The sequence below is a fragment of the Sphaerodactylus townsendi genome, linkage group LG06 (assembly GCF_021028975.2).
Source record: "Sphaerodactylus townsendi isolate TG3544 linkage group LG06, MPM_Stown_v2.3, whole genome shotgun sequence".
Classification (NCBI taxonomy): domain Eukaryota; kingdom Metazoa; phylum Chordata; class Lepidosauria; order Squamata; family Sphaerodactylidae; genus Sphaerodactylus; species Sphaerodactylus townsendi.
The window spans coordinates 128,240,981-128,268,326 of record NC_059430.1 but is presented as its reverse complement, the minus strand read 5'-3'; the positions used below and the strand labels follow the sequence as shown (position 1 = coordinate 128,268,326).

Genomic DNA, 27,346 nt, shown 5'->3' with positions numbered 1-27,346 from the left:
GGGGAAAAGAATAAAACACAACAGTCTTGAGCAAAAAAAAGAGAACTGTCCCCTCTCAAAATAAAGATTTCATTAGCATCCATATAATAATTATAATCTAGTTCCAAAGAACAGCATTTGTTAATGTTATTTTAAGAACCCAAGAAGATAAGAAAGAGCCTGCTGGATCAGACCAGACTCCACCAAGAAGAAGAAGAAGAAGAAGAAGAAGAAGAAGAAGAAGAAGAAGAAGAAGAAGAAGAAGAAGAAGAAGAAGAAGAAGAAGAAGAAGAAGAAGAAGAAGAAGAAGAAGAAGAAGAAGAAGAAGAAGAAGAAGAAGAAGAAGAAGAAGAGTTTAGATTTATATCCCCCCTTTCTCTCCTGCAGGAGACTCAAAGGGGCTGACAATCTCCTTGCCCTTCCCCCTCACAACAAACACCCTGTGAGGTAAGTGGGGCTGAGAGAGCTCCAAGAAGCTGTGACTAGCCCAAGGTCACCCAGCTGGCGTGTGTGGGAGTGTACAGGCTAATCTGAATTCCCCAGAGAAGCCTCCACAGCTCAGGCGGCAGAGCTGGGAATCAAACCCGGTTCCTCCAGATTAGATACACGCGCTCTTCACCTCCTACGTCACTGCTGCTCCTAGTCCAGCACTCTGCTACTCGCAGTGGCTCACCAGGTGCCTTGGGGAGCTCACATGCAGGAGGTGAAAGCAATGGCCTTGCTGCTCTCGAGCACCTGGTCTGCTAAGGCATTTGCAATCTCGGATCAAGGAGGATCCAGATTGGTACCCATAGGGGGCCCATAATGCTGTTAAGATGGCCCTGTGAATACCCCCCTTTCTGGGAGCCTCGTACCTGGGCTTCAGCGACAACTATCCCTTGGGGAGGGAAGTTGCAATGTGAGCTCCAGCCAAAGAGTACCCAAAGGAGTGTTCCACGAGTTCCTGAGTAAGCCACATCTCAAAAAAGGATATCGAAGAGTTAGAAAAAGGGCAGAGAAGGGCAACGAGGATGATTGAGGGACTGGAGCACCTTCCTTATGAGGAGAGGCTGCAGCGTTTGGGACTCTTTAGTTTGGAGAGGAGACGTCTGAGGGGGGATATGACTGAAGCCTATAAAATTATGCCTGGGATAGAAAATGTTGACAGAGAATTTTTTCTCTCTTTCTCACAATACTAGAACCAGGGGGCATACATTGAAAATGCTGGGGGGAAGAATTAGGACTCATAAAAGGAAACATTTCTTCACGCAACGTGTGATTGGTGTTTGGAATATGCTGCCACAGGAGGTGGTGATGGACAGGGGCTTGGACAGATTTATGGCGGAGAAGTTGGTCTATGGCTACCAATCTTGATCCTCCTTGATCTCAGATTGCAAATGCCTTAGCAGACCAGGTGCTCGGGAGCAACAGCCGCAGAAGGCCATTGCTTTCCCATCCTGCATGTGAGCTCCCAATGGCACCTGGTGGGCCACTGCGAGTAGCAGAGAGCTGGACTAGATGGACTCTGGTCCGATCCAGCTGGCTTGTTCTTATGCTCTTACCCAGATTTGTCACACCCCTTGTCTCTCAGGTATTCTTGCAAAATTAAAGCACCTGCCGCAAATACTTCTCACCCAACACAAGAGTGGAGATTTGCAATAAAATTCGGAGAACCTTCCATCCAAAACAAAATTCTGTTTACAAACGCTCTCCCCCCAATTTCCCCAATTTGGATTTGAATTAGGATTTGCAGGCAGTTCGACTCGGCAGCAAGACGCGCTGTTTACTTACACTGTGTCATCGTCCTTGAACTCGAGCTCCCCACTGGAGTCTTCGTAGTCCACGCCTCCTCCTCTTGCCGTCCCTTCCACAGTGTGGTAGGGGACCATGACTGTCCCACGGGCCCCCGAGCTTCGGATCACCTTAACCTCCAGGGTCCCTTGGCACTCGCTGACTCTCAGGAGTTTGTCCTGGAAGGTGAAGATGCCGGCATGGTCATCGTCCAAAATGGTTATGGTGGCCACCAAGGGTGCCACGAGCCGCCCCTTGGGGTGGTCAGCTGAGTCTGACTCAAACATGCCCTCCGCGTCCCCCACCCGCAGGTTGAGCAGTCTCACGAAAAAGTGCTCGTCTTCCTCGAAAATGTCATCATCAATTATGCCGATCTTCAGTTCTTTCTGGGTCTCCCCCGGCTTGAAGATCAGTGTCCCCTCACTGTACTCGTAGTCCGAGCCCGCCTTGGCTGAGCCATCCTCTGTCTTGTAATCAACGTAGAAGGTGTTGTACGTGTCGCCGCCCTGCTCGCAGGCCACAGTCAAAGTGACCGAGCCGCAGTTCTCTAAGCAGTGGTACATAAACGGCTCGAAGAAGATCTTGCTGTAGTTCTCTTCCACCTCTGCCTCTGAGGGCACCTCCAGAAGGTTCGTGGACTTCTTGGAGTACTCTGAGATGTGCTTCTTGAGGATGTTCCCTGCCCCGGTCATCAGGCGGGTGGCTTGAATACGATAGAAGGCTCGGCTCTTTTGCTGGTGCAAGAGGGCGTAATAATTGGCCATCTCAACGAGCTGCTCCAGTTCTTTGTCTGGATGCTTCTGCTTCAGGTCTTTAAGGATCTGGATGACCTCTTTGCGGCTCTCGTCCAGCTCCTTCTCCTCCTGCGTAGTGATGGGTGCAGGTGGCACGGCGGCCACGCTTCCATCCACGAAGACGCTTTCTCGATGATCATTGGCCATGAAGTTGCCGTCCATCTCTATCCCCTTTGGGAACTCACCCTCAGTTCCAATAATGATTCCACTGCGCGGATCCGTCCGGTACCTCTTGTAGACGTATTTGTAGAAGAGGAGGCGTTTGTCTGCCATCCAGGCAAAAACCACACAGACAGGGAAGAAGACGAGGGTCAGCAAGGCCTCCCAGACTTTTACCACCCCTGGCGAAAAGACAGCAAGGATGAGGTACAGCCAAATGTAAGCAAAGATGCTCCAGGATGCTGTGACAAAGAAGACTCTCAGGTGTTTGATCTTGCGGCTCTCCCCGGCTGGGATGACGTAGACGCACACAGCAATGACCACAAACATGTTGAAGGCTGCGCTGCCCACAATGGTACCCGGGCCCAGTTCTCCTGCTTCAAAGTTGTGGCCGCAGACCTCAATGACCGAGAGGAGTATTTCCGGTGCGGACGAGCCTAACGCCATGAGGGTAAGGTTAGAGACCGTCTCGTTCCAAATCCTCACCGTGCCGATGCTGGTCTCGCCGTTGGACTTGGTGATGGTGATCTCCTTCTCCTTGGATGTGATCACCTCAATGGAGGCCATGAAGCGGTCGGCAATGATGGAGACCCCCAGAAACATGTACATCATCGCCACGAAGTAGACAATTGCCCGGGCAGCCTTGTCGCCCAAGGACGGGTTGTCCGGCTGCCAAACGGGGAGAAGAACCCCCGGCTGACATCCGCTGGATCCGTTGCAGTTGGTGGTGCTGGTGGTGCTGTTGGCCTGCGGCTCATTCTCGTATGCGCCCACCTGGGAGGCGTTCTCCGCAAAGACGGCCGAGGCCACCAGAACTTTGGCAAGGGAACAAGAGGACAGCCACCACCCCCACCTTGATGACACCATCCTCGTTCAACAGTTCACGCCAACAGGATCTGAGGAGAAAGAAGTGGGGAGAAGAATTAGAACGATCGGCAGCAATACTTCAAGGCAAGGTGGATTTGATTTAAATCACTAGTCAGTAAGGCCCCTTTCAATCCGCTTTCACAATGGTTTGCAAGTGGATTTTGCTATTTCACACAGTAAAATCCAGCTGCAAAGCGGATTGAAAGTGCATGTGTGGAAGGGGACCAAGTCTTGATTTAAATCATAGTTTTCTACATAAAGGCTCGTTCTTGCTGGTATATTCTTAGCACTATCAACCAGAAGATGGTCTCGTTTTAGAATAACCTCTTTTGGGATTAGTTTCACAGTTATATCAAAAAATTATTGATTTGGTTATACTATTAGAAATATTAATAATAATAGAACTACCACTACTGTTGCACTCTGGCTATAACTAATATTTCAAATGCGTATATCTATATACATGAATTTATATCATTGTTCATATTTTTTATATTTCATTAGTTATAAATACAATCACTTCTTGTCAACTACATCCAACAGGTAAGTTCAACTTATTTTTAACAACCATAACAAATAGATTCAGGGTCATCCGTATTAATTCAGGTAAGTATTTAGTTCATACTCTCCCATCAGTTCAACATCCTTAAGGTAAGTATTCAATCAATGCGAAAACATGAATATACATAAATATATTCAGTCCATCTTGGTTCATCAACATTTTATATGAACCTACTCAGGTAAGTATAACTAAATCAAAAATATACTATTAGAAATACATGGATAATTATGAAAAGATTGCAAAGGGCACTATCATCAGTTTCATTTGGCCCAATGGGCCTTGTGTTTTTTTGGTTGATTCCGCACAGTAAGTGTACAAAGGGTTGCAGTCATTATAAAGGAACCCGTTTTCCTTTTTCCCCATTCTCATGCGAGCCATGCAGGAAGCAATTGGAACCCATGGAAAATCCGGGTTGCTTTCGCGCCTTCACGCAGAGTCGCTTCTCTGTTTTAATTTTATTTCCTGCAATGCACGCACAGCAGTGCAGATATACAGAAATGAACTCCCACAGCCATGCCAATCACTCCACAATATTATCAGCTGCACCTGCGTAGCTGCACATGTGCAACACACAATTTTGTTAAAAAAGGGGAGCCTCCGAGCAATGGCAGGGCAATGGCAGGCGGATTCTCCCTGACTTTGGACAGCGCGGTGGAAGGGAGGGAAATAAAGTGCCTCAGCAGTGGCATAGGAGCAGCAGTGGTGTAGGAGGTTAAGAGCTCGTGTATCTAATCTGGAGGAACCGGGTTTGATTCCCTGCTCTGCCACCTGAGCTGTGGAGGCTTCTCTGGGGAATTCAGATTAGCCTGTGCACTCCCACACACGCCAGCTGGGTGACCTTGGGCTAGTCACAGCTTCTCGGAGCTCTCTCAGCCCCACCCACCTCACAGGGTGTTTGTGGTGAGGGGGGAAGGGCAAGGAGATTGTCAGCCCCTTTGAGTCTCCTGCAGGAGAGAAAGGGGGGATATAAATCCAAACTCTTCTTCTTCTTTTTCAAAGAGGCATGTTATCTCTGCAGACACAAATTCCCGTATAATTAAAAACGAATCCTTAGTTCATGATGAATAACCTTTGGACTATAATGTAGCTTAAACAGAAACCTATTTTAACTATTTTTAGATAAGAGCCCCCCCCCCCCCAACAGCATTTAAATGCCAAAAAATCCCGTTAAAGTTTTTAAAATTCCAAAATGTTTTATTCACCCTCCTTTAGGGCAGCTGACAAGTGGCCACAGAATCATAAACTGAACCCTTCTGGAGAAAATTCTGGAGAAAATTCTGGAGAAAATTCAAGCCATCTATCAATTGATCCTTTCACTCATGCCTTCTAGATCCGAGACACAGAGTTGGACCTCATGGGCTCTGTTCTGCTAGGAAAGGCAATTTTCTTTCATTCTATTTATTTATCGAATTTCTTAATACCCCATGTTTCTCCCCAATACAGACCCCCACCATGACTTACAACATTCTCCTCTTCTCCATTTTGTCCTTACAACAAGCCTGTGAAGTAGCTGAGGTAGCTGAGAGAATGTGACTGACTCCAGGTCCCCCAGCAAGCTTCCGTAGCACGAGTGGGGATTCGAACCCGAGTCTTCCAGATACTAGTCCAACATTCAAACCACTACAGCACACTGCTTCTCAGTGTAGGATGCAAGCATCCCATGTTAGGGAAGACTCCGTTTGCCAGAGGAAAGCGCCACCTCTAGGAGGTGGCGTAGGAGCAGCAGTGGCGTAGGAGGTTAAGAGCTCGTGTATCCAATCTGGAGGAACCGGGTTTGATTCCCCGCTCTGCCGCCTGAGCTGTGGAGGCTTCTCTGGGGAATTCAGATTAGCCTGTGCACTCCCACACACGCCAGCTGGGTGACCTTGGGCTAGTCACAGTTCTTCTGAGCTCTCTCAGCCCCACCTACCTCACAGGGTGTTTGTGGTGAGGGGGGAAGGGCAAGGAGATTGTAAGCCCCTTTGAGTCTCCTGCAGGAGAGAAAGGGGGGATATAAATCCAAACTCCTCTTCTTCTTCTTCTTCTTCTTCTTCTTCTTCTTCTTCTTCTTCTTCTTCTTCTTCTTCTTCTTCTTCTTCTTCTTCTTCTTCTTCTTCTTCTTCTTCTTCTTCTTCTTCTTCTTCTTCTTCTTCTTCTTCTTCTTCTTCTTCTTCTTCTTCTTCTTCTTCTTCTTCCTCCTCCTCTAGTGTCATGGATCTGCAGGGTTGAGTTTCTCAGATCTGCAAAATTTTTGAAAACTAGCAGAAGCTATAAAGTGTCGCTGTACTTTAAAGACAAATTCAAGACAGACGTGTCGGTGGCTTGTCCGTGTGAAATCTCATCCAACATGCTGTGAAGCCAAAAACGTCACTGTGTGGGCGGCAGTTTTCTTTCCGCCTCCCTTTTGTTAGCAGCCTGCTGTCTTTAAAAACTGGCTTTCTGTTTGGCTGTTACTTTTCTTTCTTTCCACAACTTTCTATCTTTTTTTTAATTGTCCTAATCGTAGGTTGGCCTTAGTGTTTCCCTTAAGGACGGCACGGCAAACTGTCCACATTTATAGAAGCCTTTGTGAGTAGGGTTTTTCAAAGCTCAGCAGATCTTTCCTTGCAATTAATTTTATTCTTTTGTAACTACGGTGCTAACTATGGTGCTGATTACAAGAGATAAGGACCGAGTATACTGATAACTAAAGGAACTACTTTTTGTAGTATAACTAAAATGGCTGCTTTAAACACATGGGAACAAGTCAAAGAAACAGGGAATGGCATAAGCCTGTTTCAGAGGTCTGCAACCTGCGGCTCTCCAGATGTTCGTGGACTACAAATCCCATCAGCCCCTGCCAGCATGGCCAATTCCTGATGGGAATTGTAGTCCATGAACATCTGGAGAGCTGCAGGTTGCAGACCCTCTACAACAGTGGTGGCAAACCTATGGCACGGGTGCCAGAGATGGCACTCAGAGCCCCCTCTGTGGGCACGCACAGTGCCCCCCCATCTAGGCTGGCCTGGGCCGCTGGGCTCAATTATTGGCACTAAACCTAAGACCTAGTTTTGGGGAAGCAGTGTAGATAACCCTGTTAAGCGCTGTTAAATCCCACTGATTTTCATGCAAAGAACTAAAGCACGACCCTTTACCTGGGAGTAAGCTCGGTTGCTGGCAATGGGGCTTGCTTCTGAGTAAACCCTCCTACGGTTGTGATTCACCCGTTGGAAGAGTTGCACGATTGCTTCAATGCAAAGCCACTGACTACCACCAAGCTTACTCCTGAGTAACACATGCCTCGGAGCCAACCGTTTTTTCTAAACTAAAACTTTAGTATTCAGGTGAAATTGCCATGTTGGCACTTTGCGATAAATAAGTGGGTTTTGGGTTGCAATTTGGGCACTCGGTCTCAAAAAGGTTCACCATCACTGCTCTACAACAAACGAATGCAGCGCTATCTCTAAGAGCTGGCCAGGTTCTCAAATCCTGATCGGAAAGTTCAGACCCAGCATTTAACACCCCGTGTTTTTTTTTTTAAAGGCTGAAACAGACACGTAGTGATCTCACGTGACATGTGTGTTTCTGGACCGTACCGCTGCACACTGCGAGATGGGGAATAAAATCCTTGAACACACACATTAAGGAAAAAATTCCAGCACCCGGAACGCCGCAAGCCAGCCAAAAGGAAGGTGCTATCTGGTTTTCCTCACTATGTAGAAGAAGAAGAAGAAGAGTTTGGATTTATATCCCCCCCCCTTTCTCTCCTGCAGGAGACTCAAAGGGGCTTACAAATCTCCTTTCCCTTCCCCCCTCACAACAAACACCCTGTGAGGTAGAAGAAGAACAAGAAGAGTTTGGATTTATATCCCCCCTTTCTCTCCTGCAGGAGACTCAAAGGGACTTACAATCTCCTTGCCCTTCCCCCCTTACAACAAACACCCTGCGAGGTAGGTGGGGGCTGAGAGAGCTCCGAGAAGCTGTGACTAGCCCAAGGTCACCCAGCTGGCGTGTGTGGGAGTGCACAGGCTAATCTGAACTCCCCAGATAAGCCTCCACAGCTCAGGCGGCAGAGCTGGGAATCAAACCCGGTTCCTCCAGATTAGATACACGAGCTCTTAACCTCCTACGCCACTGCTGCTCATATGTAATACCATATCAGTAAGGCACAAAATGGCATAACTGTACGTGTAACGAAATCGACCTGGCTTGGGCTGCAAAGACGTGGCTGGCAACAAAATTATGAGGTGAGCCTGTTCCTACCAACGTCACCTTTTCGATCCTCCATCAACCAGGCACAGTTGGCTGGGGAGCAGGTGTGGCCATTATCCTCCACGAGTACTTCATCTTTCACAGACTTCCAATGTAAACCATCGCTGGAGAGGCAGCGTGGTATAGTGGTTACGAGCGGTGGGCTCTAATCCAGACAGCCAGGCTCGATTCCCCACTTTCCCCGACGAGCGGCGGACTCTTTTCTGACGAACTGGGCTTGTGTCCCCGCTCCTCCACACGAAGCCTGCCATGTGACCTTGAGCCCCAGCTCTCTCAGAACTCTCTCAGCCCCACCTGCCTCACAAGCAGTGAATCCCCACTGCCACTGAGCTCAACATTGTTTTGTCTCAGTTCCCCCTCCGCTCAGAACTGCGAGTTATGAACTACACTTTTCTGCCGGAACAAGGTCGATACAGCTTCGAAGCTTCGAAGTGGGGAAGCATCGAAACGACACCTCATCCGTTCAACCAATCACGAGCCACTTGTGTGGCATGCGCAGAATGGGAGAATCGTGGCGGGCAGAAAGCGCATGTAATTGTAAACTGTAAAAACTGTAAAAAAAAAAAAGAACGCTCCTGTTTCCCGCCGTAACACAAGCGCCAATCACGATCGAGGAGCGAAACAGGCACCAAGATGATCCCGCCCACTTAGCTCGGTTCCAGGCGGCCAATTCAGTTGCTGTGGGGACAGCCTGGAATCGCCCTCCACTGAAGGGAACCGAGTTGACCTGAGCTCCCTTCTGTAGTGGGGAAAGCCCCAAGGTGTCTGTTGTGGGGAGAGGAAGGGGGAGGAGTTTATAAGCCACTTTGAGACTCCCTGAAGTTGAGAAAAGTGGGGTATAAATCCATCTCTTCTTCTTCTCAGTTGGGCTTTCCGCACTACAGAGGGGAGCTAAGGTCGACTCGGTTCCTTTCAGTGGGGGGCGATTCCAGGCTGTCCGCACAGCAACTTACTTGGCCCCCTGGAACCGAGCTAAGTGGGCGGGATCATCTTGGTGCCTGTTTCGCTCCCCGATCGTGATTGGAGCTTGTGTTACCACGGGAAACGGGAGCGTTCTTTTTTTAACAGTTTTTACAGTTTACAGTTACATACCCGCCACGACTCTCCTGTTCTGCGCATGTCACAAAAGCGGCTCCTGGTTGGTTAAATGGATGAGGTGTCGTTTCGATCTGTCCGCACTTTGAAGCTTCAAAGCAGTATCAACCTTGTTCCAGCAGAAAGGTGCAGTTCATAACTGCGACAGGGATGTCGCAGTTCTGAGGGGGGGGACTGAGACAAAACAACGTTGAGCTCGGTTGCAGTGCGGATACACTGAGGTGAACTCAGATAGAAACCAGTACAACTCTGTCAGTGCAAAAAGCCCCTTAGTCTGCTGGAGGCTGGATTCTATTGTGTAATTGTACATCAGTTCTGCTTTTTGTAGATTTCTAGCTGGATCCAGTTGGATCGACAATCCAAATCCTATTTAATGGTTTACTAAATGCTGGGTTTGATTCCCCCCTCCTCCCCCTCAGCAGACACTGGATTTGTGTCCTCACTCCTCCATCTGAAGCCTGCTGGGTGACCTTGGGCCAGTCACAGTTCTCTCAGAACTCTCTCAGCCCTGCCTGCTTCACAAGGCGTCTGCTGTGGGGAGAGGAAGGGAAGGAGTTTATAAGCCCCTCCAAGTCTCCTTGCAGGAGAGCAAGGGTGGATATGAATCCAAATCCTTCTTCCTCCTCCTCCTCCTCCTCTCTTGCTTCGGCCTGCGCCTTCGCACAAAATTCCCTTTTCTGCACTAATTCTCCCCGTCGCTGGGCCTGACGTGACGACAGATGGATTGCGATCGTTCCAATCCGCACGCAGGGCGGGTTCTGCAGAACCGCCACTTGGACGGAAAAAAGAGAGAGAGACATCTATTTTTATTCCCGAACAAGACAAGACTGCAAAACGCCTGCAGGAGTGTGGCAAAGAGGGAGGGCCGAGCTCAGCACAGAGAACGCCAGTTTGGGGCTCAGGGAGCCAAGTTCAAATTTCGACACAGCCGGGGTTTGCAGTCTTTGGGAAGGCGAAGCCTAAATCAGTCTGTCTCACTCTACCGCGTTTCCCCGAAAATAAGGCAGTGTCTTATATTAATTTTTGCTCTCCAAGATGCACTATGTCAGTGATGGCGAACCTTTTCAAGACCGAGTGCCCAAACTGCAACCCAAAACCCACTTATGTATTGCAAAGTGCCAACACGGCAATTTAACCTGAATACTGAGGTTTTCGTTTAGAAAAAACGGTTGGCTCCGAGGCGTGCGTTACTCGGGAGTAAGCCTGGTGGTAGTCGGTGGCTTTGCTTTGAAGCAACCGTGCAACTCTTCCAACGGGTGAATCATGACCCTAGGAGGGTTTTCTCAGAAGCAAGCCCCATTGCCAGCAACCGAGCTTACTCTCAGGTAAAGGATCACGCTTTAGTTCTTCGCATTAAAATCAGTGGGGTTTAACAGCACTTAACAGGGTTACCTCCACTGCTTCCCCCAAACTAGGGCTTAAGTTTAATGCTAATAATCGAGCCCAGCGCCCCTGGCCAGCCTAGATATGGGGGGGGGGGGGACTCAGTTTGTGCGTGCTCACAGAGAGGGCTCAAAGTGCCACCTCTGGCACCCGTGCCATAGGTTCGCCATCACTGCACTATGTCTTATTTTCAGGGGATGTCTTATTTCCTCGCTCCACAGCTGCATGCTCTGGTGTTCTGTTCGACGGGCATGCTTCCATACAAAAACTTTGCTACGAATTACTTTCGGGGGATGCTTTATATTTCGCACTTCAGCAAAACCTCTACTACGTCTTATTTTCAGGGGATGTCTTATTTTCGGGGAAACAGGGTAGTTATTCAGCTATAAAATAGACAAGACGAGCCACATCCCCGCTAAAATGACTTCATGTGGCAAATTTAGGGTTGCCGACTCTAATTTCTGGAGATTTGGGGGGGAAGGGGAGTGAGATGAACAGGAACGGGGTGTCATAGAGTGTCCACCCTCCAGGCGAACTGATCTCGGTAGTCTGCAGATCAGCTGTAATTCTGGGTGATCTCCAGGCCCTTCCTGGAGGGTGGCAACCCTTTGTAAAAGAGGCTTAAAAGTTAACTGCAAAAGGTCATCCTACAAATGCAAATTAAGAACACGGCAGCAGCGTCTGGTCATTTTAAAGGAAAGGGATCAGCTTCCACTCTTGCGCCATCTCCGCCTTCGACGAACAAGAAAGTTGGTCAGCTTTCCTTCCCGGGCAGGCAGTTCTACAGGCAGGAGCCACCACAGAGAAGGGTCTGAGCCAATCTGACACCTGAGAAAGAGGGAATGCAAAGGGCCTTTGCAGAGGCGTAGCAAGGGGGGAAGCCCCTGGGGCACTGGTGCGTCCGCCCCCCAGTCCCGCCTTGGAACGCTTCCACAGGAACGCGTGCCCGGTGCATCACCCCCTCAAGGTCACGGAGCAGCAGTGGCGTAGGAGGTTAAGAGCTCGTGTATCTAATCTGGAGGAACCGGGTTTGATTCCCAGCTCTGCCGCCTGAGCTGTGGAGGCTTATCTGGGGAATGCAGATTAGCCTGGGCACTCCCACACACGCCAGCTGGGTGACCTGGGGCTAGTCACAGCTTCTCGGAGCTCTCTCAGCCCCACCCACCTCACAGGGCGTTTGTTGTGAGGGGGAAAGGGCAAGGAGATTGTCAGCCCCTTTGAGTCTCCTGCAGGAGAGAAAGGGGGGACATAAATCCAAACTCTTCTTCTTCTTCTCCCCCTCCCAGCTACGCCTCTGGGCCCTTGTTCTGAGTTGGTAGCTGGGGAGTGGCAGCAGGACCGTCACTCAAATCTACAAGGCCGAATCCTGGCCTTCTAAAACATTGAATAAGCCACCATTGCAAGAGGTATTCCAGACCCACCACAATTTCCTTGCTGAATACAAGGCATGCAACCCCCAGTTCCCTTTGCCCCAGCATGGGCATGAGGTTGGTTGCCAGCCTCCGCTCTTATGTTCGTCATGTAGGGGGAGCAGAAAATCCCCCCCCTCGCATACACACACACATATCTAAGCTGGTCTTGCTTCTGAGTAAACCCTCCTAGGGTCATGATTCACCCATTTGAAGCGCTGCACGGCTGCTTCACCAAGCTTACTCCCGAGTAACGGACCGCCTCGGAGCAAACCGTTTTTTTCTAAACTAAAACTTCAGTATTCGGGTTCAATGGCCGTGTTGGCCCTTTGCGACACATAAGTGGGTTCTGGGTTGCAGTTTGGGCACTCGCTCTCGAAAAGGTTCGCCACCACTGCCCTACGGCATAGGTGTCAAATTTGCGGCCCTCCAGATGTTATGGACTACACTTCCCATCATCCCCTGCCAGCATGATGCGGGCAGGGGATGATGGGAACTGTAGTCCATATCATCTGGAGAGCCACACGTTTGACATCTGTGCCCTACGGGGTTGGCCAAAGTCAGCTGTGACTTGGTGGCACAAACTCACAAAGCGATGACAGGGGGGAAGGAGAGAATCTGGTCGCCGCATCTCAAAAAGGATATTGAGGAGATAGAAAAAGTGCAGAGAAGGGCAACAAGGATGATTGAGGGACCGGAGCACCTTCCCTATGAGGAGAGGCTGCAGCGTTTGGGACTCTTTAGTTTGGAGAGGAGGCGGCTGAGGGGGGATATGATTGAAGCCTATAAAATTATGCAGGGGGTAGAGAAGGTTGCCAGAGAGAAATGTTTCTCTCTTTCTCACCATGCTAGACCCAGGGGGGCATTCACTGAAGATGCTGGGGGGAAGAATGGGGGAAGAATGAGGATTAATAAAAGGAAACACTTCTTCACGCAACGTGTGATTGGTGTTTGGAATATGCTGCCACAGGAGGTGGTGATGGCCACTCACCTGGATAGCTTTAAAAAGGGCTTGGACAGATTAATGGAGGAGAAGTCGATTTATGGCTACCAATCTTGATCCTCCTTGATCTGAGATTGCAAATGCCTTAGCAGACCAGGTGCTCAGGAGCAGCAGCAGCAGAAGGCCATTGCTTTCACCTCCTGCAGTTGAGCTCCCAAAGGCACCTGGTGGGCCACTGGCGCAGTGAGCAGAGAGCTGGACTAGATGGACTCCTGGTCTGATCCAGCAGGCTTGTTCTTATGTTCTTAAGGCCATTGCTTTCACCTCCTGCAGGTGAGCTCCCAAAGGCACCTGGTGGGCCACTGCGAGTAGCAGAGAGCTGGACTAGATGGACTCTGGTCTGATCCAGCAGGCTTGTTCTTATGTTCTGAAGGCCCTTGCTTTCACCTCCTCCAGTTGAGATCCCAAAGGCACCTGGTGGGCCACTGCGAGTAGCAGAGAGCTGGACTAGATGGACTCTGGTCTGATCCAGCTGGCTTGTTCTTATGTTCTTAAGGCCATTGCTTTCACCTCCTGCCTGTGAGCTCCCAAAGGCACCTGGTGGGCCACTGCGAGTAGCAGAGAGCTGGACTAGATGGACTCTGAGTACAGATCCAGCTGGCTTGTTCTTATGTTCTTAAGGCCCTTGCTTTCACCTCCTGCAGGTGAGCTCCCAAAGGCACCTGGTGGGCCACTGCGAGTAGCAGAGAGCTGGACTAGATGGACTCTGGTCTGATCCAGCAGGCTTGTTCTTATGTTCTTAAGGCCCTTGCTTTCACCTCCTGCAGGTGAGCTCCCAAAGGCACCTGGTGGGCCACTGCGAGTAGCAGAGAGCTGGACTAGATGGACTCTGGTCTGATCCAGCTGGCTTGTTCTTATGTTCTTAAGGCCATTGCTTTCACCTCCTGCAGGTGAGCTCCCAAAGGCACCTGGTGGGCCACTGCGAGTAGCAGAGAGCTGGACTAGATGGACTCTGGTCTGATCCAGCTGGCTTGTTCTTATGTTCTTAAGGCCATTGCTTTCACATCCTGCAGGTGAGCTCCCAAAGGCACCTGGTGGGCCACTGCGAGTAGCAGAGAGCTGGACTAGATGGACTCTGGTCTGATCCAGCTGGCTTGTTCTTATGTTCTTAAGGCCATTGCTTTCACATCCTGCAGGTGAGCTCCCAAAGGCACCTGGTGGGCCACTGCGAGTAGCAGAGAGCTGGAGTAGATGGACTCTGGTCTGATCCAGCTGGCTTGTTCTTATGTTCTTAAGGCCATTGCTTTCACATCCTGCAGGTGAGCTCCCAAAGGCACCTGGTGGGCCACTGCGAGTAGCAGAGAGCTGGACTAGATGGACTCTGGTCTGATCCAGCTGGCTTGTTCTTATGTTCTTAAGGCCATTGCTTTCACCTCCGGCAGGTGAGCTCCCAAAGGCACCTGGTGAGCCACTGCGAGTAGCAGAGAGCTGGAGTAGATGGACTCTGGTCTGATCCAGCTGGCTTGTTCTTATGTTCTTAAGGCCATTGCTTTCACATCCTGCAGGTGAGCTCCCAAAGGCACCTGGTGGGCCACTGCGAGTAGCAGAGAGCTGGACTAGATGGACTCTGGTCTGATCCAGCTGGCTTGTTCTTATGTTCTTAAGGCCATTGCTTTCACCTCCGGTAGGTGGAAGGCTCCCAAAGGAAACCTGGTGGGCCACTCTTTGGTAGCAGAGCTGGACTAGATGGACTCTGGTCTGATCCAGCTGGCTTGTTCTTATGTTCTTAAGGCCATTGCTTTCACATCCTGCAGGTGAGCTCCCAAAAGGCACCTGGTGGGCCACTGCGAGTAGCAGAGGCTGGACTAGATGGACTCTGGTCTGATCCAGCTGGCTCTTTCTTATGTTCTTAAAGGCCATTGCCTTCACCGCAGGCAGGTGAGCTCCAAAGGCACCTGGTGGGCCACTGCGAGTAGCAGAGAGCTGGACTAGATGGACTCTGGTCTGATCCAGCTGGCTCTTTCTTATGTTCTTAAGGCCATTGCTTTCACCTCCTGCAGGTGAGCTCCCAAAGGCGCCTGGTGGGCCACTGCGAGTAGCAGAGTGCTGGACTAGATGGACTCTGGTCTGATCCAGCTGGCTTGTTCTTATGTTCTTAAGGCCATTGCTTTCACATCCTGTATGTGAGCTCCCAAAGGCACCTGGTGGGCCACTGCGAGTAGCAGAGAGCAGGACTAGATGGACTCTGGTCTGATCCAGCTGGCTCTTTCTTATGTTCTTAAGGCCATTGCTTTCACCTCCTGCAGGTGAGCTCCCAAAGGCACCTGGTGGGCCACTGCGAGTAGCAGAGAGCTGGACTAGATGGACTCTGGTCTGATCCAGCTGGCTCTTTCTTATGTTCTTAAGGCCATTGCTTTCACCTCCTGCAGGTGAGCTCCCAAAGGCACCTGGTGGGCCACTGCGAGTAGCAGAGAGCTGGACTAGATGGACTCTGGTCTGATCCAGCTGGCTTGTTCTTATGTTCTTAAGGCCATTGCTTTCACCTCCTGCAGGTGAGCTCCCAAAGGCACCTGGTGGGCCACTGCGAGTAGCAGAGAGCTGGACTAGATGGACTCTGGTCTGATCCAGCTGGCTCTTTCTTATGTTCTTAAGGCCATTGCTTTCACATCCTGCAGGTGAGCTCCCAAAGGCACCTGGTGGGCCACTGCGAGTAGCAGAGAGCTGGACTAGATGGACTCCTGTCTGATCCAGCTGGCTCTTTCTTATGTTCTTACGGCCTTTGCTTTCCCCTCCTGCCTGTGAGCTCCCAAAGGCACCTGGTGGGCCACTGCGAGTAGCAGAGAGCTGGACTAGATGGACTCTGGTCTGATCCAGCTGGCGTGTTCTTATGTTCTTAAGGCCATTGCTTTCACCTCCTGCATGTGAGCTCCCAAAGGCCACTGCGAGTAGCAGAGAGCTGGACTAGATGGACTCTGGTCTGATCCAGCAGGCTCTTTCTTATGTTCTTAAGACCCTTGCTTTCACATCCCTGCATGTGAGCTCCCAAAGGCACCTGGTGGAGCCCACTGCGAGTAGCAGAGAGCTGAGACTAGATGGACTCTGGGGTCTGATCAAGCTGTGGCTCTTTCTTATGTCATTCTTAAGGCCATTGCTTTCTTTTGCCTCCTGCAGGTTGAGCTCCCAAAGGCACCTGGTGGGCCACTCACTGCGAGTAGCTTGAAGAGAGCTGGACTAAGATGGACTCTGGTCACAGTCCAGCTGGCTTGTTCTCTTATGTTCTTAAGGCCATTGCTTTCACATCCCTGTATGTGAGGCTCCCAAAGAAAAGGCACCTGTGGTGGAGCCACTACTTGAGCAGCAGAGAGCTGGACTAGATGGACTCTGGTCACAGTCCAGCTGGCTCTTTTCATTATGTTCTAAAGGACCAAAGTGCTTTCACACCTACCACTGGGTGGGCTTGAGCTCCCAAAAGGCACCTGGTGGGCCACTCGCGAGGTAGCAAGAGAGCTGCACAGACTAGATGGACTCTGGTCTGATCCAGCTGGCTCTTTCTTATGTTCTTAAGGCCATTGCTTTCACATCCTGCAGGGTGAGCTCCCAAAGGCACCCTGGTGGAGCCACCTGCAGTAGCAGAGAGCTGGACTAGATGGACTTTCCTGGTCTGATCCAGCTGGCTCTTTCTTATGTTCACTTAAGGCCATTGCTTTCCTCTCCTGCAGGTGAGCTCCCAAAAAGGAAACCACTTTTAATTGGAGCCACTCTGGTAACTTAGAGAGGCTGGACTAGATGGACTCTGGTCTGATCCCAGCTGTAGCTCTTTCTTATGTTCTTAAGGCCATTTGCTTTTCACCTCCTGCCATGTAGGCTCCCAAAGGCACCTGAGGTGGAGCTCCCACTCTTGAGAGTAGCAGAAAGCTGTGGACTAGATTGGACTCTGGTCTGATCCAGCAGGCTAGTTCCAACTATGTTCTTCTTCAAGACCATTGCTTTCACCTCCTGCAGAATTGAGGCTCAGCGAAGAGCACCTGGTGGAGCCCACTGCGAGTAGCAGAGAGCTGGACTAGATGGACTCCGGTCTGATCCAGCAGGCTTGTTCTTACCATGTTCTTAAAGGCCATTGCTTTCACATCCTGCAGGTGAGCTCCCAAAGGCACCCTGGTGGGCCACTGCGAGTAGCAGAGAGCTGGACTAGATGGACTCTGGTCTGATCCAGCAGGCTAGTTCTTATGTTCTTAAGGCCATTGCTTTCACATCCTGCAGGTGAGCTCCCAAAGGCACCTGGTGGGCCACTGCGAGTAGCAGAGAGCTGGACTGGATGGACTCTGGTCTGATCCAGCTGGCTTGTTCCTGGAGAAAAGGGCTGTTTAATTTTTACAGGCTAAAGGTACAAGTTGGGGTGGGGGTGTCAACAAAAAAGGAGAATATTATGTAGTCCATGAACATCTGGAGACCCGCAGGTTGCAGACCCTTGGCCTAGACTGAGCATTTGTGTTTTTTTTGGTTTGTTTGTTTGTTTTTTGAGTTTCAAATAGTTTATTTTTAATCAACAGTTTATATGGTTACATTGATAAAAGTACATAGTAAACCAAATCAAGCCAGGTAAACCATAATATACATAAGTTGTCATAAAGGCCAATAGTGATCTTCTTGGCCTTGCTGTTTACCTTTAACTTGGGTGTGTATCCACCCCGTAGTGATCTCTATTCTTAAATCTTAATAAGTAAAAACTTCTTCACCTAGAGTCGGTCACAAAGTTGACAGACAAAAGAAAAACATAATTGTGTACTAGTGAGTGAGCTAACATTGTAGTTAATACATCCTAGTTTTACTTGTATTTAAGTAACTATTTACATCCTTAGCAATTGCTTAATCAGATCATACCATTACTATAACAGGTCTTATCTATTTACCTCCTTATCCGACATTCAAACATATTGTGAGATAATTTCCGATCATACAGGAGAAGGAAAATACATGCAATTCTAATCGTCAAACTAGTTAATTAAAACATGACCGGGTAAAATTTCGCACCGGTTTTCTTGTTTAGACTGAGCATTTGTTAGCTGGATGGGCCCGATCCTCGGGTTCATTCTTGGGGTCTGCCTTTGCAGCTAAGAACAAAAGAACATAAGAACAAGCCTGCTGGATCAGACCAGAGTCCATCTAGTCCAGCACTCTGCTACTCGCAGTGGCCCACCAGGTGCCTTTGGGAGCTCACATGCAGGATGGGAAAGCAATGGCCTTCTGCGGCTGCTGCTCCCAAGCACCTGGACTGTTAAGGCATTTGCAATCTCAGATCAAAGAGGATCAAGATTGGTAGCCATAGATCGACTTCTCCTCCATAAATCTGTCCAAGCCCCTTTCAAAGCTATCCAGGTTAGTGGCCATCACCACCTCCTGTGGCAGCATATTCCAAACATCAATCACACCCGTTGCGTGAAGAAGTGTTTCCTTTGATTAGTCCTAATTCTTCCCCCCAGCATTTTCAATGAATGCCCCCTGGTTCTAGTATTGTGAGAAAGAGAGAAAAATTTCTCTCTGTCGACATTTTCTACCCCATGCATAATTTTATAGACTTCAATCATATCCCCCCTCAGACGTCTCCGCTCCAAACTAAAGAGTCCCAAACGCTGCAGCTATTCATGTGTTGGAATTTTTTAAAAAAAAAAAAAAAGATGTGTTTTCATGTGAAGGAGCGAAAATCGCTTCCGGCACGCATAAACGGCACACATGCAAATGGAAAAAGAAAAAAGAAAATGGGTTCATTTGTACCAACTGCAATTGGTTATAAATATGTTGTGCGGAATCCACTTCTCTCTCTGTCTCAAGTCTCACCTACCTCGTAGAGGGTTGTTGCCAGGATTAAGTGGAGGAGTGATCTTTTAAGTCACTTTCAATCCCTACTGGAGTGCACAGAGGGGTATAAAGAAATGAAGGCTAGTTCTCCTTCAGTCTATGTAGTCAAAATTTATAGTATGTGCAAAACAGCAATATTTAAAACGGCATTTTTAAAATGTGACACTATGGAGTTACTGGAAGTTAAAATGTTTTAATGGAGAAGTTATTTGTGATTTTATTGGGGTTATTGATTATTGATAGGGTTGATATTAAATTGTACACCGCCCAGAGCCCTTAGGGCCGTGGTGGCGAACCTTTGGCACTCCAGATGTTATGGACTACAATTCCCATCAGCCCCTGCCAGCATGGCCAATTGGCTTTGAAACTCATGTAGCGAAATCTTTCTTCTGTATTACCAATTGGCCATGCTGGCAGGGGCTGATGGGAATTGTAGTCCGTGAACATCGGGAGTGCCAAAGGTTCGCCACCACTCCTTTAGGGGATGGGGCGGTATATCAAATGGAAATAATAAATAAATAAAATAAATAAAAATGTAGCAGAACAGAGCAGTTCTGGAGGGCATGTATCCAACTCAGCAGTCACGTAGTCCACTGTTTTTAGTGCATCGTTTTTAACTTTATCATCCACATCTTTACTGTTTTATAGTCTACCTGCTTTAGACAGTTTGTTGTTCGCGTGGCTTTCTAATTCTGTAATCCTAGTCCTATTTTTATGTTGTCTGATTTCACCGTTTTATATCCGGTAATCCTCCTTGAGTCCCAGCATGAAGAAGGGACTATAAATAAAGTAAACGAATAGATCAAGTAAATAAACAAAATCTTCCGTGCAAACGCAGCTGCAAATTGCAGTTTAAAAATTGCTATGGGAAGGGGCTATCTTCATTTGCTCCTTCAGCCTCAGTTTCCCTGTCCTGTAAAACGGGCATGTTCCTGGGATACCCACAGCCCAGTCTCTGTGCCATATTTCTACGGTGAAATGTTCCAATGCATAACAACACCGATCTGAATTTACACTGCGTGGTTTAGTGGTTATGAGCAGCAGACTCTAATCTGGAGACCCAAGATAGATTCTAGCAAGCCTTTATTGGCATAGACAACAGTACAACAATAATAAAAAACGGATTAAAAAGCATATACAATACAGGAAATAAATGTCAGGTCGAAGGAAATCTACTGGCGTTTAGTAATTTCCAGGAGAAAGTCTGCCACTATCATACAGAGAGAAGGATCAGGGTTGTCCAACAAGTAGTATAATCTAATTAAATCAGGGAGATGGGGTAAATGTAAAGGAGTAAGATTCACATACTTGGATCTGATTTCCTTGAATCTGAGACAGTGTAGTAATTGGTGGGCCAGAGGTTCAACTGAGCCATCGTTACATGGGCACAATCTTTTAGCCTTTTCTTGCTTATTAAATCTGCCATGTAACGAGGCAGAAGGCATAACATTAAACCTGGTGAGCATTATGGCTCTCCTTTGAGCAGGGTTTATTAAGCAATACAGGTAGTGTGCCAAGTGGCCCCGTTCAAATGGGAGACCCAAGATAGATTCCCCACTCTTCCAAATCAGCGGCGGACTCTAATCTGGCGAACCAGGTTTGATTCCTTGCTCCTCCACATGAAGCCAGCTGGGTGACCTTGGGCTAGTCACAGTTCTTCTGAACTCTCTCAGCCCCACCTACCTCATGGGGTGTCTGTTGTGGGGAGAGGAAGGGGAAAAGAGTTTGTAAGCCAATTTGAGACTCCTTCTGGTTGAAGAAAGTGGAGTATAAATCCAAACTCTTCCTCTTCTTCTACACATCTGGGGCGGGAGGTGTTCTGATGTACATTTCTGGTGCGCAGTAGATAACAGTGCCAGTTGGACCCGTTTTTCGGTGGCAGAGCCACAGAGGCCAATCTTGGGCTGAAGGGGTCTTATGATCTAAATTAGGGTAGAAGGCCCAGGAGACACACAAGCAAGCAAGGCACGAAGGCAAACGCCAAGACCAGACATGAGAATGAGCTGTCCGGGCCCTGCGGGACCTTAGTGAGTTCCGCAGGGCCTGTAAGACCGAGCTGTTCCGCCGGGCCTTTGGGGAGACCAGCCGCGGATGGGCCCCCGCCTTCTTATAACATCAAGCGGAGCCTGCCGCCCCTTCCTTCCGGTTTTTAAGGGAATGGTTAGCAGTTGCCATCTTTTATGTTGATCTTAATAATGCTGAATTTTAATGGGGTGGGGTTTATTTTTATTAGAGCCTATTAACTGATATTTATTGAATTTTAATCTGATGTATGAGCTCTATTTCATATTTTGTTCACCGCCCTGAGCCCTCCAGGGGAGGGCGGTATATAAACCCAACCAATAAATAAAATAAAGGAAGGAAGGAAGGAAGGAAGGAAGGAAGGAAGGAAGGCATTAAGCCACAAGGCCCAGAAGATTATGCAGTCTTGCCAGGGCACTTTTGCCGTCCCTGCTTCCTAGATCCTGAGTTACACACGAGGAGGCAGGTCTGCCTTTCTCAGGCCAGGTTTCTCCCTTGAAGCGGCTCCCCAGCCTGCCAGAGGGAGGGAGGGAGGGATTTGAGCGCCCGCCAGAAGGAGCATCTCTCTCTGCGATTAAATCTTGCTGGAAGAACAGCTTGCCGAGCTGCAGCCCTGAAGCTGGCAGGTGGCGGAAGGAGGCTGAGCCGAATTGGGAATTCTCCCTTGAATTGCTGGAGCAGAAGGGCAGAGAGGGCCGGATTAGAGGAGCAAAGGCCGCTGAAACTCACCATCCGGGCCCCTGCTCAGCGTAGGCCGAGTCTTCCTCCAGTCCAATGAGCCCTCCTCCGAGATGTATTGTCAAAGGCTTTCACGGCTGGAATCAACTGGCTGTTGTGGGTTTTCCAGGCTGTGTAGCCGTGGTCTGGTAGGGTTTGCTCCTAAAGCTCTTAAAAATTCTTGGGGGTTTGGGGGTGGAGCCTAGGGAAGGTAACATTTGGAGAGGGGAGGAGCAATGGGGTCCTGCCATTTCCTAGGCCGAGGTGGCCAACCTAGACCAATTGTCCATTCTGGCAGGGGCTGATGGGAATTGTAGTCCATGAACATCTGGAGTGCCCTAGGTTGGCCACCCCTGTCCTAGGCGAACAGACCTCTAGTCTAGAAGAAGAAGAAGAAGAAGAAGAAGAAGAAGAGTTGGATTTATATCCCCCTTTCTCTCCTGTAAGGAGACTCAAAAGGGCTGACAATCTCCTTTCCCTTCCCCCACCTTACAACAAACACCCTGTGAGGTAGGTGGGGCTGAGAGAGCTCAGAAGAACTGGGACTAGCCAGGGAGGTGTTTTGGATAAACAGAAATGATGGAAGCTTTTAGGAGGGGCCCATCTAACATATTTTAGACTCTGAAATCAGAATAGATGAGCCCGTGTCCCTGATTCCCTCTTCTCCTGTTAATCCTTACAATCCCCCCTGCAAGGTAGGCGCAGCTGAGAGAATGACTGGCCCAAGGTCACCCAGGAAGCTGAAAGACGCAGTGAAAATTGCACCAAAATCTCCCACATCTTGGCATGACGCCGTAATCTCAATACCGCTCCACTCCTCCAGCATGACAACGAAGAAGAGAATGCAGCAAAGGGGTGGGGAAGAAGAAACAGCATTCCTCTAGTGTAGGAGCAAGGATATTTTATAAGGATGTATTACATGTGCGTACGCAGATTTGTACACGCATGCTTCTACACGTTGTGCGGCTTTGCACGGCAGGCAAGAAGAGGTGGCAAAGAAGAGCTAAGTGGGAGAACGTCAGGTCTGTGCCTGACTGTTGGGAGGTGGCGGGCATCGCAAAGCATGTTGCTTTTTTTCCTGCAGGTGTCCGGTTCTCACACTCTCCTTTGCCGGCGGCCTTGGCCAGGCCGGATGAGCCAATCTTATCAGAGGTGATGTGTGAAATGTTCCCAGCCCGACAGAGTATAAATCCAGTGGGATTTGTAGTGGGAATCTGTATGGCTCAGAGGTGGGATCCAGCAGGTTCTCACCAGTTCCCGAGAGTGGGTTACTAATTATTTGCGTGTGCCGAGAGGGGGTTACTCATTGGGTCTGCTTTTCCGTTAGAAATTCCATTAGGTCCAAAAAGCATAAAGTCCTGTTGTTTCCTATGTGGCTGGTTAGTTAATTCTCCCTGTTGGGCTGTTTTCAAAACATGTTTTAGAAATATGGTAAAGTTCTTTGTTTAAGGAAAGCACCCTTCTTTTGATTTCTAGAAACAAAATTAAGTATTTGAAAGTATTAAGTATTTGACATGCAGTCAATTAGAGGAGAAGTAGTTGTTTCTGTTGGCACTAGACGATAGGACTTGCTATAATGAGTTTGAATTATGGACAGAAAGAGACCAACTGGAAATTAGGAACTTCTTTTTTTACAGTAAGAGTTTTTTACAGTAACAGAGAAATTATTAATGCCCCGCCCCCGGAATGCCCGGCCATGCCCCCGTCGTGCCCCGCCCAGCCCCATTGGCGCTACGCCACTGTTTGAATCCCACCACCATGGGAACCTGTTACTAAAATTTTTGGATCCCACCACTGGTATGGCTATAAGGGGGCAGGGAACTCTGGGAAATACAGGCAAGTAGTTTTGCGCGGGATCTTCAGATTCATCTTTGCTGATGTTTGCCATAGGACTGGAAATAAAATTTTAGAGCAGATCTATAGTTTCTATTATTTTCGACCCCGAGGGTCTGACATTAAGACGAATCTGAAGCAGCCTGAAGGAAGCTGGGGCACGGGTGGAGAGGTCTCACCCCAACGGTTTTATTTATTTATTTATTATAATATATTGTTTATTTATATATTAGATTTTAAGCCGCCCATCCCCGAAGGTTGCCCTATATAAGAGGCAGAATGTCACACGAGCGCCTTCCCTGGCAAGGCTGACGGAGCCCTCAGGAAGCCGCTCGGAAGTTTCCGACGTCACATTTTCCATTCTTGGGAATGCTCCCAGGAGGGTCTCCGTGAGCCAAAAATTGTAGCCTGAGACACAAACAAACGCACGAGCACGATAGGCCAGGGGAATTGAAGCAGGTAGGATTCCATTCTGGTACAGAAGTGCCTCGGGAAATTAACTGGGGAAGGTGTGCCCGTCGATTCCGCTCAGCAGTTCTTAAGCATGATTCGAACCCTGTACTGAGTGTTGCAGAAGCAGTTCTTAGGCATGATTCGAACCCGATACTGAGTGCTGCAGAAGCACTGACCTGTGGGGCTTTGCATTCACCCTACAACCAGAGGTGGGATCCAGCAGGTTCTCACAGGTTCCCGAGAGTAGGTTACTAAGTATTTGTGTGTGCCGAGAGGGGGTTACTAATGGGTGATTTTGCCACGTGATTTTTGCCTTAGTTACGCCCCTCCTCTCAGCAGTAGCGCGCAGAACTTGAAGCAGTCTAGCAGGAGGTGCACCGGCGTGCATGGCAGCCTGCGCCTGCGTGCATTCGTTTCTTGCCCAAGGACCAGCGCAGCAGCTGCGTCCTTGCCACAGCCCCACCCAGGAATGCCCCGCCCCCAGAATGCCCGGCCACGCCCCCGTCCAGCCCCATTGGCGCTACGCCACAGTTTGAATCCCACCCACCATGGGAACCTGTTACTAAAATTTTTGGATCCCACCACTGCCTACAACCCGTGAAAACAGATACTTTTGTTGCCCAGTACATAGAATGCCAGGGTCCATCATTTTTCCTCTCAACTTCACAGGGCTGTTGTGAGGACAATGGGTAAAATTTAGTTCACTGATCTTTTAGTTCACTGATCCTGGTTGGCACAGGACCAGAATGGCGAGGAGGTGAGAGAGTTGGTCCAAGACCAGGAACAAACCAAGTTCGAATCCCTCGCTCAGCTGTGGATGCTGGCCAGGCGACCTTGGGTCTCACCATCTCTCAGCCTGACCTACCTGAACAAGGGTGTTGGTATTAGAGTTAAGTGCAAGACTGTGTGACAAGCTGTCTGGAGTCCCCAGTCAGGGAGAAAAGTGAGATATAATTTTTTTTGAAATTATTTTTTCATTTCTTTATTAGATTTTTTTTTCAATCACCATTCCATAAAAAAAAACTCAGGGCAATTTACAACCTCTGTTAAAATCGGACCAAGCCATAATAGCGACTTGAAAACCGATCCACTAAAACCATCTAAATCTAAAATATAAGTACCATTAAAACAGTGACAGCCATCGAACGGTAAATGCCCGGTTCTGTTCCTCTACCACACAGATAATTTAGTTTATGGGTAGCCCCTTTCCTGTTTCTTTAGCTTTGTTCCCTTGGAGACACTTCGACCAGTCTGCACTATTTTCCTTCCTACCTGGAAAACGTCAGCATCCAGGAGCCTCTCCAGGTAAGTAAGAAAGAGAATGAAAGAAAGATGTGGAAAAAACAATATTGACGGGAGCAAGAGAAAAACAGAGGATGAAGGTTAAGAAGAAGAAGAAGAGTTTGGATTTATAACCCCCCTTTCTCTCCTGCAGGAGATTCAAAGGGGCTGACAATCTCCTTGCCCTTCCCCCCTCACAACAAACACCCTGTGAGGTGGGTGGGGCTGAGAGAGCTCCGAGAAGCTGTGACTCGCCCAAGGTCACCCAGCTGGCGTGTGTGGGAGTGCACAGGCTAATCTGAATTCCCCAGATAAGCTTCCAGAGCTCAGGCGGCAGAGCTGGGAATCAAACCCGGTTCCTCCAGATTGGATACACGAGCTCTTAACTCCTACACCACTGCTGCTTAACAGAGAAGGGGAGGGTTAGATTGTTGGAGAAGGGATGCTAGACAAAAGAGGTGGGGAAGATTGACAGGGAAGGGGAGGGGAGAAAGAGGGGGAGGTTGTCAGAGAAGGGGAGGGGTGAGAAAAGGAGATGGGGAAGACTGACATGCCCAACACAGGTAGGCCAGTCTCCAGGTAGGCCTGGGAACTTCTGTACCACACTGAGGCCCCTGCCTTCTTTAAACTCCACTCCCAAGCCTCCAGGAATTTTCTGACCCGGATCTGGCAACCCAAGGCTCTCCAATCCCCAACGGTGGCTCTTTTTAGGATGAAATATGAAATATTGTGATTTTGGGATCTGGTTATTGTAAATGTTCTCCTTTATCAGCTTGGTCTAAAGGGGCTTGCTGGGATCCGAGCGTGTGAGACAGGAACGGCTGAGGTTCTTGATTGCTACATTTTTTCATCAAATGAGGCTTTTAAGGAAAGATCAAGGACTACGGACTCGTGAGCATTGGGGGATGTGGTAAAGCAGCAGTGGCGTAGTGGTTAAGAGCAGGTGTACGCTAATCTGGAGGAACTGGGTTTGATTCCCGGCTCTGCCGCTTGAGCTGTGGAGGTTTATCTGGGGAATTCAGATTAGCCTGTGCACTCCAACACACTCCAACTGAGTGACCTTGGGCTTGTCACAGTTCTTCTGAGCTCTCTCGGCCCCACCTACCTCACAGGGTGTTTGTTGTGAGGGGGGAAGGGAAAGGAGTTTGTCAGCCCCTTTGAGTCTCCTTGTCGGAGAAAAAGGGGGATATATAAATCCAACTCTTCTTCTTCTTCTAAAATGGATATGCGGCCTTAGTCTTCCACCCTGTGCTTTGCTCTGTACATTTGCAAATAAAGAATGTTTTGGGGTGCTGTGTGGTTTCCGGGCTGTATGGCCGTGTTCTAGCAGCATTCTCTCCTGACGTTTCGCCTGCATCTGTGGCTGGCATCTTCAGAGGATCTGATTCTCAGATCCTCTGAAGATGCCAGCCACAAACCTAGGCATAACTTCCAGGAGAGAGAATGCTACTAGAATTCATGACCATACAGCCAACTAAATCCTACAGCACCCTAATGATTCAAGCCGTGAAACCCTTCGACAATACAAATAATGTTTTACAAAGAAAGTATTTTTTGAAACACACACACACACAGCATAAGCCCCCAGTGCTCTGCCTGCCAAGGCCTACCACTCTGCCTACCACTCAGAGAAGTGGGGAGCATCCAACAATATTATAAGTAAATGCAAACAAAAATACATTCTGTGATCACAAGTGAAAAATGTGGGATGGAAAGTCTGTGAAGACCACTGAGAGAAAGATCTCATTGTTTTTTTTTTCCCATATAAAGAAAAAAAACCCTCAAAATTCCTAATTCTTACAGTTAAAGAACATAAGAACTAGCCTGCTGGATCAGACCAAGAGTCCATCCTAGTCCCAGCCCTCTGCTACCTGCAGTGGCCCACCAGGTGCCTTTGGGAGCTCACATGCAGGAGGTGAAAGCAATGGCCTTCTCGGCTGTTGCTCCCGATCCACCCTGAGTCTGTTAAGTGCATTTGCAATCTTTGAGATCA

General features: G+C 48.9%; 1 protein-coding gene across 2 annotated transcripts in view; it reads right to left on the bottom strand.

Annotated features, from left to right (window-relative positions):
• SLC8A2 (solute carrier family 8 member A2) overlaps positions 1 to 27,346 on the bottom strand; it is a 160,478-nt gene that overhangs the window by 101,429 nt on the left and 31,703 nt on the right. For both annotated transcript variants that reach the window (XM_048500059.1, XM_048500060.1), the window contains exon 2: positions 1,750 to 3,598. In XM_048500059.1, the coding sequence (XP_048356016.1) occupies positions 1,750 to 3,569 (1,820 nt within the window). In that variant the 5' untranslated portion in view covers positions 3,570 to 3,598. The remainder of the gene's footprint in view (positions 1 to 1,749; positions 3,599 to 27,346) is intronic.